Raw genomic sequence first — 14,308 nt, forward strand, 5'->3', positions numbered from 1 at the left:
AAACAAAACCATGATCCTGTTGATTCATTTACCTGTTCCGTGAATTTCGATTACAAACTGCAGACTTGAGTTCCCATATCATGACCCTTCCATCACTCACTATGAGGGCGGCTGCATTCTCATTGACAGGACAGCACACCATACTGAAGGGACGGACGGTTTTTGTCACCCTGATTGCATCACACTGGCTTCGTAAATCATAGGTAAGCTCCTGAACTGGATCTGGATCTTCACATAAAATTGTTTTAAATATCAGAAAGCAGCCATATCAATACCACTACTGTTTGTTTCAACTTAAATAAAACCTCAACTAAATTTGGGCATCACTCCTTCATGAATGCAATGTCAAGCATGGCTTCACTTTTTACAATTACTACTAAATTTTTTCCAAATATAAAGATAATTTACTTAATGACTGTACTAAGTTTAATTTCCAAAATAACAACTATAATCAAGATACCTTGTTTTTCAATATTTTAAAATAAAGACAATGCTTTGAAAAAGGATCAACAGTGATATATAATTAATGAATAAATTTCCATCATAATTTGTAGTAGTCTGTAAGCCTGAAAATAACTGTACTTTCCAAAAGATGTGAAAATCACTTTGATCTTTACACAGTATATAATTTCACAAAAACATTATTTCCATTCTCCAAGATAAGACTGACTTGACAACTGAGACTTAATAACCTCTGTAACTTTACAGTGGAAGTTCTTACAGCCAACAAGTCAAGGGGGTATAATAACAGAGGCACACAAGGTTGGACTTGTACTGAAAAAAAAAGTCCAAAAGATAATATCTACTTGGCTCATGGATATGAACAAGAAACACAAAATTTTACTCTCTTTGATGTATACAGGAGGTGCACTGTTTTAACATCAAGAGATTAATCTTGGGCTTATACTTTTTATGCCTCTTATTATAACCATATTTTAAACTTCCTCAAAGCAAGGAGTATCATTAACTATATACCTTGGCTGGTATTTGCCACATCAAGCTTTATAAAATAATTTTGAAGAAAAATATAACATTATTGTGAGACAGAAACTCACCTGGTTCCTCATTTGAAGTGGTAAAAATGTTATTATAAGATCTTCGAACACGTAAAGTTATACAACCATTTTCATGTAGACAAAATAAACCATCACGCTGAAAGCAGGGTATTACCTTTAAATAGATGATATATTTATTTTTTAAAACGCAATAGATTAATAAAGTATATACTGTGAAACTCAAACTCATATTTAGATAATATGGGCAAAAGAAAAAAAAAAGAAACAAAAATAGACAAATCTCCAAACTTTAAAACTAAATGTACATTTAAAATATCCATTTAAAATCCTAAATATCCATTTATAATCCTAATATTTAGAAAAAAGTAGTGGGCCCACAGTGACTTACTAAGTGTACATGAAACAAAAATAGTTTCATGCACCATATTTAGCATTTAAAATATCCATTTATAATCCTAAAATAATTTGTCTTTACCCATGTAACTTAAATAGTTCAATAAATATCTCAGGATCAGTCACAATTTCTAGGGTAAATCAAACCAATCAAAAGTGCAGACAAAAAAATCAATCTAAAATACTGTTGCTAGTCTTTCGATAAATCGAAAAGAGAAAGTGGAGAACTGAAGACAAGACTTATGCAAGATTATGGCCTTCTTTTAATATAACATTCTTAATAATTTTGGGGAATATAATGTATGAATTGTAGATACCTGTAAAAATGGAACTCCTGTGCGTTCTATTGCAATCACACCCACCGTCTGATTCACCTCGAGGTCAAGGATTAAAATCTCTCGAGGATAGAGCAACAACATGTGATTCCTTTTTGAAGGCAGGTATGCCAACTGAAGGCAATCATTGAGAGTTACGAATTCAGCACTGAAAAAAGTAAACATTTACTTGGGTCAAAGACTTCATTTATATCAGAGCTAATAAAACATTTAATTTTGTACTTTACACATAAAAATTGACAATAAAAATGTACAACTATTCCCTGAAATGACCAACATGGGTTGGCATCCGAAACTTAGATCTCTACTATGTACCAAAATCCAAATGATAATAATATTGTATAGGATGGGTAGAAATGTCAGTGTTTCTAAGTTTTTGAAATATTAACTAAAGTAGTAGAATATTAAGTTATTAATATTATACAAGACATGGTAAATGATGATATAATAATAGCTGGCAAGCATAAGACAGTTTTATTTTACTTTTACTTTGTCATTAAAAGTACTAGACAAACTGTTAAAATCAAGACTCAGGATGAAAACATCAACATTTAGGGTAATTAGGGCTCCTGGACCAGGAGTTACTGGACTATCTGTATGGCTTTGGGCAAGTAACTTCCCCTTGGCTGCCTTCATTCACTTTTAAGCTGTCTTAAATCTTTTTTGAAACAAAGTTTCACTTATATTGCAGCATTTTCTTGTGTGTAAATAAAACAGGTCAAACTATAAGGATTTCAAGAGATTGTTAGGGTCTGAAAAATCATTTTAATAATTTGTGATTGTTGCATACATTCAATCACCTTTTCTATATTAAATATATTTCAATAGGAATAGACATACAATTATGTGCTATTTGCATTTTACATTTCATTTTACATACATAATTTTATTAAAAGGCTTTGAAATTTAAAATAAAGTTAGTTTACAAGACTAGAAAGAGGAATTTTTATTGCATTAAAATCCTGACTGCCATGTCCTAGTTGGGTGAGCTTGAGTAACTTTATTTAAATTGGTGTGGGACTCAGTTTTCCTTATCTGTAAAATGGGAATATTACTACTGCCAGAATTGTAGTAAGAGTCCATGAATTAATAGATGTGAAAGCACCCAGAGTGGTTCTACTTGAAGAAATAATGTATTTCCCCAATACTCAAGATATACATATAATTCATATGAGAGAAAACTTAAGAAATATAAAACATAACTTATAAAACTATTCAGATTGCCAAATAATTCCTTGTTTATGAGAGGGAATACATAAAAAATAGAAAGTTCTCTTAAGATACTTAAGGAGTAATCTTGAGGCCGGGCGCGGTGGCTCACACTTGTAATCCCAGCACTTTGGGAGGCCGAGGCGGGCGGATCACGAGGTCAGGAGATCAAGACCACGGTGAAACCTCGTCTCTACTAAAAATACAAAAAAATTAGCCGGGCGTGGTGGCGGGCGCCTGTAGTCCCAGCTACTTGGAGAGGCTGAGGCAGGAGAATGGCGTGAACCCGGGAGGCGGAGCTTGCAGTGAGCAGAGATAGCGCCACTGTACTCCAGCCTGGGCGACAGAGCGAGACTCCGTCTCAAAAAAAAAAAAAAAAAAAAAAAGAAGTAATCTTAAGTCATTTTGGCACAGGGTGAGAGACAAATTAACTAGTGAACTTAACCAGCCTATGGCTTAATATATAAAAGTGATATTTACACACAAGTGCAAAACGTATTTGTAGAGCAATTTATATTTTTACCACATTTTTCAAGTAGTTACTCACCAAGCCTAGAGAGAGTAATCTTGGCATATTAAAAATAAAGGCTATCTGAAAACGAATGCCAAAACAAACAAAAAAGCCTGCCAAAGCAATAATATACAGATTATAGCTATAGGATAAAAGAAGGAAACCTATTTCGAATACATCAAATTACTTAAACTTTTATTCAGTTGTAATTTCTTAAACAGTAACAGCTGACATCTTCTAAATAAATTACTAAGTATCAATGACATTATATGCTTTACTTACATTATTGGATCTATTGATCTTTAAAACAACCCTATGAAATACTTTAAAGTGTTATTTTAGAGACTGGGAGAGAGAAATTTGAGTAAGATTGAAGAAGTTTCTCAAAGTCACATAGCTACAGCTTCCCCCGGAGCCTTGGCTCTTAACCAGGATGGGAGACATCTTCACCTGCATAAGAAAAATACTCTGATTTTACTGCTTAATGAGAATGCACAGCACCTAAGTCAGGAAAATGTATTTAAAATGAGTATCCAGCTTTCGTGCCCAAATTTTTAATGCATTCAATGGCCCGAACTTTAGGATCATCGCAATTTTCACCAGTAAAAATCAGAATTCAAAAATTTTAATCTATAAAAGTCAGTGGGGAAGTTTAGCATAGCTAGTGGAAACAAAGGCAATGTTAAATGCTGAATCTCCTCTTAGGACAGGGGACAAAATACATATTTTTTTCCTCTAATAAATTCAAAATTAGAAATGAGAAAAAGTGAGATGAAGAAAAACATCAGTCCTTGTACATCGCCAAAAATGATGCTTTCATATAGGATAAGTAGATGAATGTTAGTTTTACACTTGTAACTTACCTAGGTTTCTCTTGAGTGATTAAAATTTTTACTTTATTTAGAGCTTTCTTGGCACTTGTGGCTGTGGCCAGCTTGTTATGAGCTGGGCTAGAGTGTGGGCTGGATATGTAAACTTTTTTCCCAGGGCCTGAGGGAGGCTTGGATGGGGAGAAGTCTGAGATGAAAACAATACCCTCGCTGGTGAGCACTATATTGAGAAAAGCAAAACTCTGATTAAAGTTTAATCAAGTTTAGCATACAGTTTTATTCCAATGTAATTTTGAAAGCAATATAGTGATTATTTTAATAATATATAACTGGCAATGTTATGCAGTCATAACATAATGGGAATGTTCTCCAAGTTGAAAAGAAACAGGTGGTCCATTACAATTCATCAGAGGCCTGCAAGCTTGGCATTCTAAATTATGCCTTATATTAAAAAGATAACATAAGGTTATTGGCAGAAAGAACAAGTGTTTGTTCTTCTAAATAAATTCAGTGCACGGACTTTCATTAAAAATCTTTCCTTATTATCCCAGTACTTTGGGAGGCAGAGGCAGGCGGATCATGAAGTCAGGAGTTCGAGACCAGCCTGATTAACATGGTGAAACCCTGTCTTTACTAAAAATACAAAAATTAGCCAGGCGTGGTGGCACAAACCTGTAATCCCAGCAACTCAGGAGAGTGAGGCAGGAGAATCGCTTGAACTGGGAGGTGGAGGTTGCAGTGAGCCGAGATAGCACCACTGCACTCCAGCCCAGGTGACAGAGCGAGATTCCACCTCAAAAAACAAAACAAAACAAAACAAAAAACAAACAAAAAAACTTTAACATATCCCATAACTTAAAAAAACAAAAAACCATACTTAAGAGGCTCTGCATATCACAATTAGCTAAGTTCAAATATTTGATTTGATGATACCAAATTGTTATCCTGAGCTACTCAGTCTAAATATATTTCCTTTTTCTTCTCCAGCATCAGATCGAACCTTAAGATGATTAAAGAATATTCTTCTCCCTTAATATTTAGAAAAAAGTAGTGGGCCCACAGTGACTTACTAAGTGTACATGAAACAAAAATAGTCAAGGAAGGAGCACCATATTTAGCAATACAAATTATGCCTTTTTATGACTGAAAAAATAATCTCCCTCAACAATGGGCCTAATACTGGAAGATATGAGCAGAAAAACCTTACTACCCTTGGTCCCAGCCCTTAGCAAGGCTGCTCTAAACACAGGGAAAAAGGATGCATTCAAGAGTTATGACAACCCTAGCACATTCAGTATGAGTAAATCAAAGATGTTAGGTCAACTGACATTCGGAAACACACAATGCTTTCATCAACCAAATTACAGAGATGTAAAGAGCTGATGCAATCAAGTTAGCTGAAAGCCTTGTTGCCTTTTCAGGTCCCAGAACTCATCCTTCAAGGTCCCCTTTGCTTCCCTTCTTTTGTGATGCCTTCCTTCCCTGACTCTGCCAACTGGGCCAGCCCTCCTAGGTGTTTCCCCAGCACTGCACCTATGTGAGTAAGTAAACTGGTGACCAAGGGAGTGTATGTATGCACACGTTCATATACAAACATTTATATATGTAAAAGCCTAAGCACACTGTAGTGTATTTACACAGCCACATTTCCCATGTTATTATAATTTCGACTTTGTCTGCCTTTCTCTTCCTCCTTTAACATGTGCAGACACACACATGCCCCTCAATAAAAGTTGATGGGTAAAAGAATTTTGAGTCATTCAAATCCAGGAAAAACATTCCTTACCATAGCTAATTCCCTTACCTCCTTCATATTTCTGATTATTATCAAAGTGAAGCCTACTTTGACCACTTTATCTGATACAACTTGCATGCCCTCATCCCCCATTCTTCTGCATCCCCTTTATCCTGCCTTTATATCACCTTACTACACCTTACTTTATATCACCTTACTACACCTTACTTTATATCACCTTACTACATTAGAATTATTAATTCATTGTGTTCATAGTTTATGATATGACTTCTTCTCACTAGAATGCAAACTCTGTGAAGGCTCCCGCCTTTTGGGTTCCGAGACATCTTGGTTCCCAGAAAAGTAGCAATAGCTCAAGAAATATCTGTTGGATGATTAAATAGTTTCTAAACAATTTAGCCACAAAAATATCTAAAGTATATCTCATTTTTAGATCATTAGCTCAGGAAAACATTAAAAGCATATTAGCAAAAACTACCTCTGCAAGAAAAAATTTGCTTAGGCTTATTTCTTCTTTACATGCATCTGTTTATGGCACTCAAAATGAATGGCGTGAATTAGGACAATTTATTAAAAAGCAAGAACTTAACTTGGCCACAGACTGAATGAAACCCTTGATTCAAGTTATTTAAATGTTCTTAGAAAAACTAATTAAGTCTGGAGTGTCAAAGTAACTCTCTGTTCCTGGCTAGTCTAATACTATTCACAAATTCAACACAGTGAAGGTGTAGCTTGCTGATTTAAATTTTTAATTATCATATTTGCAAATGATATGAACTTAGGATTATGTGTATTAGGAGCTGCAGATATATGGACTAGACATGCTTCTCCACTTCGCTCACTCATTTTAACATTATAGACGTATAATGTGTGTGTGTATATCTCATGCACACAGCATTACTATATTATAAATATCTCACTTAACTCATTTTCCACAAGCAACTGTTACTCACAAGTTAAATGTGAGGGATCAAAAGGGTCAAAAGAAAAAGAAAGAATGTTATCTGCGTAGCTCTTCTTCCATAGTTTGGTGCCAGTGTCAGCATTCCAGAGCACAATGTAATTTGGCGGGTGGATAGCAAGCAGTAAATCGCGGGAAGCATCTTGATTCCACAACCACTGAACATCTGGAAAGACCCGATAAAGAAAGGCAAAATTCAGAAACCACACTCTCCAAAATCCTTGGCTAACTTGTCCTTGATATTTAGTTTTTAAAATATAATCTTTAAAAACTTAACCACCAGCCCCAAATGTGACGTGTGTGTGTGTATCAATATTCCAGAGAAAAAACTAATTTTATATAAAAATAAGTTGTCTGGTTAAACTCTCAAGGTCAAAATTTTGAAGTAATCTGCAATATTACTTCAAAGAAAATAAAAGGCAATTTGCCCTAATCATTACTTAAAACTATAAAATCAATATGAAATTCTCCTAGCCACAATCAAGATGTCAGACTTTCCTAATGTTTCTGTGGAATTACTTAATGGAACTTTACAGTTTTTCATGGTTTTTCAAAAAATAAACAGAATATGTAAAGATCTAGTTCCATACCCAGTACACAGTAAGTATTTAATAAATATTTTTTAAATAGTCATTTAAAAAATTCATTCAGTCAAGAGAGCCACTAGAGGACTTAAGTCTAAAGAACACTGTACTGGGCAGGGTGCAGTGGTTCATGCCTGTAATCCCACCACTTTGGGAGGCTGAGGCAGGCGGATCATGAAGTCAGGAGATCGAGACCATCCTGGCTAACATGGTGAAACCCCGTCTCTACTAAAAATACAAAAAATTAGCCGGGCATGGTGGTATGCGCCTGTGGTCCCAGCTACTCCGGAGGCTGAGGCAGGAGAATGGCGTGAACCCGGAAGGCGGAGCTTGCAGTGAGCCGAGATAGCGCCACTGTACTCCAGCCTGGGTGACAGAGCGAGACTCCGCCTCAAAAAAAAAAAAAGAATACTGTACTGGTTTTAGGTCAGTAACATGAAATGAGCAAACAAGCAATCTATATGAAAATGAAAATAAAATTTTGTTCATCTCTGATAATGAACAAATTACTTAATGTAGAGTAAGCACTGATGGCTAGTTCCTAACAGCAGTGGCCAATTTTCCTTATATTGTAGCTTAGATTACAAGATTGTAACATTTAATTTTTCTTATCATGCTTGAATGAGGCTGATATTGCAATTAATGAGTTTTACCAAAGCACAAATCCGTTGAGATTGAAGAAATATGCCTAGAAGTGTATTAATAAGGAAAGAAAGCTAGATGTAGATCAGTAGAATAGGCAAAACACAATCAAAAGCTAACTTGGAATTGATAAAATTAAATGAATGGGGGAAAACTCCCAAAACCAAAAAACCACTCCAAGAGTAAGTGTATCAATATACACACTTAGCTGAGCAGACTTTCCTCACCCTGGATAGGCTTGGCATGCTCTTGGATCTCACACTGAGCTACTCCTGCTGCTACATCCCAGACGATGATCTTCCCATTGACATCAGCAGAAGCTAAGCGCAAGCAATATGGTGAGCCAATGTTATGGTGATAGTTTTCCCTGGCCCATTTAACCTAGTATCAAGAAGAAATCAGATCAAGTAAATACTTGCACTGGATGAAACGGAACATAATTTTCACAAAACATCAACCAGAACCCACACTACATTTATATTACATAAATATTTAGCAAGAATAAAGAGAAAACTAGTTTTCATTTTTAAGGCAGCATTTTTGTTACTTTGGTATATATTTTTAACTGCAGTTAAAAAATTGTTTTTTTTAACACATCACAATGCTCCTGTGATGAAAAATGATATGATGAAAAATGATTCACAGCCTTAATATTTTGGGAAATTTAGGTTAAAACCCCAGGATGCCTTGGAAATCAGTTTTCCTAAAATCTAATTTATGACAAAATACCTAAAATCATATTTAGCAGAATGTTTTTCTGTATTCTAGTCTCCTAACTAAAAGGAGACAACTTAGAAACACAAAAACCTTGCAGAGGGAAAGTTAGGAGAAGGCAAAGGCAAACAAAAAACTCTAGCAGTCTCCCTCTTTCACAAAACATTAAGTTTTTCTCTAAAAAAAAATGCTTCATGCCTCTAGCAACATGATTAACAATAGAATTTTTAAAATAAAAAACACAAGAACTCCAGGGCAAATCTGATTAAATTCTTGAACAATGAATACTGACAAAGTAAGGGAAACATTTCATAGTCCTCACTAGGAGTTAGGCCTTCCCTGGTCACTACCACCCCTCTCTCTCTTCTCAGTATCCTGCTAATTTTCTTCAAAGCATTTACTACTACACAATTTGTACTTATTTTATTTACATTCTTTTTGCCTATTCATGAGTCCATCAACTGTAAGTTCCATAGGGCAGACCATGTAGTCTTTATTTGCATTTCTATTCTCAGACTTAGTACAGTGTCCAAAGCTCTGTTTAGTAAGTAGATACCACAAATCTATAAATACATATAAATGTATATATCTATCTATATATGTGTACAGATATAAATACACTCATATATAATGCTAAGGTAGGAAAGTAAGCCAACCAATTGCAGTAGTATTCATGAAAAAGATGGAAACAACGTTTTCTGAAAGTGAGCATGAATAGGCCTTAAGGTTTTCCTGTAATAGAGCTTTTGCTCAGGCAAAAATTTTTAAATGAAGTGTGTACGTGTATATATGCATATGTATGTGTGCATGCATATTTGAATGTGTATATGTTTGAATATGTATAAATTCATAGGTATAGAATGTATATGAATAGAATATGTATAGTGTATATATGTGTACACAGTCAATTCTAGTTATTCATAGATTCTGTATTTGTCAATTTACCTACTCACTAAAATTTGCAACCTCAAAATCAATACTTGCAGTGCTTTTGTGGACAAGTACAGAATGGTGAAAAAAATGTCACTGAACATACACGGGTGTTCCCAGCTAAAGTCAAACAAGAATTCTTGCTTTAGCTTTTACAATTGCAAAACAAGTGTTCATCTCATCATTTATTTAGTACCACATTTTTCACATTTTTGTTCTTCTTGCTGGTGATTTCACTGTTTAAATAGGTCCCCGAGCATAGTGCTTCTACTGTTTCTAAGTATGAGAAGTTGTGATGTGTCTTACAAAAAATACATATATATATATGTGATAATCTTTGCTCAGGCACGTGTTGTTGGCTATGAGTTCAATGTTGATGGATCAACCGACATATTAAATAATGTCTTTAAACAGAAACACATATAAAGCAAGGTTATGTATTGATCAGTTGATGAAAATGTTGTGACCAGAGCCTCACAAGAACCTAACCACTAGGACCAAAGTTTCAGCATTCACTAATTCAGTGTATACAACAACTTTACAGAATATAGCTACCATGAATAACAAGAATTGACTGTCTCTATGTGTATATATATGTTTGTATATGTGTATATATTTGTATATGTATCTGTTGAATTCCATTTAGGTAAACTCCAAGCCATGTATATATATATATTTTTTTTAATAATCAAACTATTGAAAACCAAGGTTAAGGAAATCTTGAAGATAATCGGAGGAAAAAAGATATAATGCAGAGAAACAAAAACAAAAATTTTTCATCAGAAACTATGTAAGCTTGAAGATAATGGAGTGATTTTTTTTTTTTTTTTTTTTTTGGAGACAGAGTCTCACTCTGTTGCCCAGGCTGGAGTGCAGTGGCACTATCTCAGCCCACTGCAACCTCCACCTCCCAGGTTCAAGCTGTTCTCCTGCCTCAGCCTCCCAAGTAGCTGGGATTACAGGTGTGCACCACCACGCCTGGCTAATTTTTGTATTTTTAGTAGAGATGAGGTTTTGCCTTGTTGGCCAGGCTAGTCTCAAACTCCTGACCCCAGGTGATCCATCCACCTCGGCCTCCCAGAGTGCTGAGATTACAGGTGTGAGCCACCATGCCTGGCCAATGGAATGATATTTGTAAAGTACTACTAGAAAAAAAATTATAAACCCAGAATTCTATATCCTTTGAAAATTATGTTTCAAAAACAAAGGTGAAATACTTTCTCAGAGAAATGAAAGCTAAGAGAATCAACCAATATTAGACAGGCACTTCAAGAACTTACAGTAAATTCTTCAGTCGATGGGAATATAATACCAGACTGAAACTTGGACCTACATAAAGAAATAAAAGCTCCAGAAATGCCAAGGGGCAGTGTAGGGGAAAGGAAACAGAGAGGGAAAGAGAAGGTAAATATATTTTTCCCAAAACACCCTATACCTTACATCAGCCTTGATGAAAGATGGAATACTTTCTCCCTAAGCTCAGGAACAGGACAAGAGTATCCTCTCACTACTCTCATTCATTGTAGTAGAGGTCCTAGCCAATGCAACATGGCAAGAAAAATAGAAGACACACAGATTATCAATGAAAACATTGAACTGCAGTCACTTGCAGTGACATGACTGTCTACTTAAAAAAAATTTACCCAAAATTACTATTAAATAGATCTACTAAGTGAAGTTAGCTAGATTACAGGATATGGTCAATAAACAAAAATTAATAGTATTTTTCCCTATTTCACATCATATATAAAAATTAAAATGGATTAAAAGCTAAAGCTCTAAAATTCTAAGAAAAAAACAAAGGTATATATCTTCTTGATATTGGAGAAAGCAATGGTTTCTTGGATATGGCACAAAAAGTACAAGCAACAACAATACAAAATAATAAATTGGACTACATCAAAATGAAAAAGTTTTGTTCTCCAAAAGATACCACCAAGAAAGTAAAAAGACAACCCACAAATTGAGAGAAAATATTTGCAAATCATGTATCAATCCAAAAATATGACATGAAAAATTCTCGAAATAAACAATTCATAAATTATGCGCTTTTCTGAATAGCATGATGAAATCTCCCACTGTCCTGTTCCATCCTGCCTCAATCATAAATCATCCCTTTGTCCAGAACATCCATGCTGTATACACCACCTGCCCTCAGTAGCCATACTGATTATCAGATCAACTGTTGTGATATCTCAGTGCTATGTTCAAGTAACCCTTATTTTACTTTATAATGCCCCCAAAGTGCAAGAGTAGTAATGCTGACGTATTGTTATAATTGTTCTCCTTTATTATTATTAGCTATTATTGTTAATCTCTTATTATGCCTAATTTATAAACTTGATCATAGGTAAGTATGTATGAGACAAAACAGTATATACAGGGTTCAGCTTATAAACTTTATCATAAGTAAGTATGTATGAGAAGAAGCACAATATATATAGGGTTCAGTACTATCCAGGGTTTCAGGCATCCACTGGGGTCTTGGAACATTTCCCTTCTGGATAAAGGAGGACTACTGTATACAAAGAAATCTTATGACTCACTTATAAAAAGATAAATAATACAATTTTAAAATGGGCAAAGGACCTGCATAGACATTTCTCCAAAGAAGATATACAAATGGCCAATAAGCACATGAAAAGATACTCCACATCTTTAGCCATCAGGGAAATGCAAACCAAAGTCACAATGAGAATCAATTCATACCCATTAGGATGGTTATAATCAAAGAACAGACAATAGCGAGCGTTGGTGAGGATTTGGACAAATTGGACTCCTCATACACTACTAATGGGAATGTTAATTTGGAAAACAGTCCAGCAGTTCCTCAAAAAGTTAAACAGAGTTACCATATGAGTCAGTAATTCCACCCCTAGAAATATACTCAAGGGAAATGAAAACACAGGTTCACACAAAACTTGCACATGAATGTGCAAAGCAGCATTATTCGTAACAGGCAAAATGTACAAAATAGCCGGGCGCGGTGGCTCACGCTTGTAATCCCAGCACTTTGGGAGCCTGAGGCGGGCGGATCACGAGGTCAGGAGATCGAGACCACGGTGAAACCCCGTCTCTACTAAAAATACAAAAATAAATTAGCTGGGCGTGGTGGCGGGCACCTGTAGTCCCAGCTACTCAGAGAGGCTGAGGCAGGAGAATGGCGTGAACCCGGGAAGCGGAGCTTGCAGTGAGCCGAGATTGCGCCACTGCACTCCAGCCTGGGTGACAGAGCAAGACTCCGTCTCAAAAAAAAAAAAAAAAAAAAAGTACAAAATATCCAAATGTCCATCAATAAAATAAATGTGATACATCCTTACAGTGGAATATTATCCATCAGTAACAGAGTATAGATATATGCTACAACACAGATGCACCATGAAAACATTATGCTAAGTGAAAGAAGTCATGCACAGAAGACCACAAATTATATGATTCAATTTATATAAAATGCCCAGAATGGGCCAGTCTACAGACACACAAAGTAGGTCAGTGGTTGCCAAAGGATGAGGGAAATGGGGGAAATGGAATTGACTGCTAGTGGATATAGGGTTTCTTTTTGAGGTAAAAAAGTTCATCGTAATTGTGGCTGCATTAACTGTGAATATACTAAAAACCACAGAACTGTGCATTTTAAGTGAGTAAATTGTATGGTATGAGTATCTCAATAAAGCTATTATTTAAAAAAGAAAAAGACTCCAAATCTCTATGTCTAATCCTGACCTCTCTCCTAAAGCCCGGATCACTACAATGCAATATATTACAGGCATCTCAGATTTTGCATGTTGAAAACTTAAAAATTCACTGACTTCACAGATGCTTACCTCTGATAACTGGAAACACTGTCATTCAATTACACCAAAAGAAACCTTGGAGTCACTCTATTCTCTTACTCTCCTTTATACTGATCACTATAAAGGCTATCAGGTTTACCTCTTTGCAGCTCTTAAACATGACTTCCCCATGCCCCAGCTCTATTTTAGGCCTTTAGAATTTCCCACCAAAATTACTGCAAAAATCGCCTAAATGATCTTACTGCCTCCAGTCTGGCATTTCTCCAGCAGATCCTCCACTGCTGCCAGAGTTTTTCTAAGACGCAAATATGGTCACATCAATCTCCTACTCAAAAATCCAAACTCCTGCTGGGCGCGGTGGCTCACGCCTGTAACCCCAGCACTTTGGGAGGCCAAGGTGGGTGGACCACGAGGTCAGGAGATCGAGACCATCCTGGCTAACATGGTGAAACCCCGTCTCTACTAAAAATACAAAAAATTAGCCGGGCGTGGTGGCGGGTGCCTGTAGTCCCAGCTACTCGGGAGGCTGAGGCAGGAGAATGGCGTGAACCCAGGAGGTGGAGCTTGGCAGTGAGCCAAGATCGTGCCACTGTACTCCAGCCTGGGCGACAGAGCGAGACTCTGTCTAAAAAA

At 35.9% G+C, this 14,308-nt stretch overlaps 1 protein-coding gene across 3 annotated transcripts in view; it reads right to left on the bottom strand.

Annotated features, from left to right (window-relative positions):
• WDR11 (WD repeat domain 11) overlaps window positions 1-14,308 on the bottom strand; it is a 63,248-nt gene that overhangs the window by 47,022 nt on the left and 1,918 nt on the right. For all 3 annotated transcript variants that reach the window (XR_010117440.1, XM_063625048.1, XM_055247030.2), the window contains exons 3-8: window positions 8,465-8,618; window positions 7,004-7,177; window positions 4,328-4,514; window positions 1,727-1,892; window positions 1,056-1,170; window positions 33-228 (exon numbers count right to left, since the gene is read on the bottom strand). Coding sequence is in view for 2 of the 3 variants with exons in the window: in XM_063625048.1 (XP_063481118.1) it covers window positions 33-228; window positions 1,056-1,170; window positions 1,727-1,892; window positions 4,328-4,514; window positions 7,004-7,177; window positions 8,465-8,618 (992 nt within the window). In the remaining variant the exon portion in view is untranslated. The remainder of the gene's footprint in view (window positions 1-32; window positions 229-1,055; window positions 1,171-1,726; window positions 1,893-4,327; window positions 4,515-7,003; window positions 7,178-8,464; window positions 8,619-14,308) is intronic.

The sequence above is a fragment of the Symphalangus syndactylus genome, chromosome 2 (assembly GCF_028878055.3).
Source record: "Symphalangus syndactylus isolate Jambi chromosome 2, NHGRI_mSymSyn1-v2.1_pri, whole genome shotgun sequence".
In the NCBI taxonomy this organism is placed as follows: domain Eukaryota; kingdom Metazoa; phylum Chordata; class Mammalia; order Primates; family Hylobatidae; genus Symphalangus; species Symphalangus syndactylus.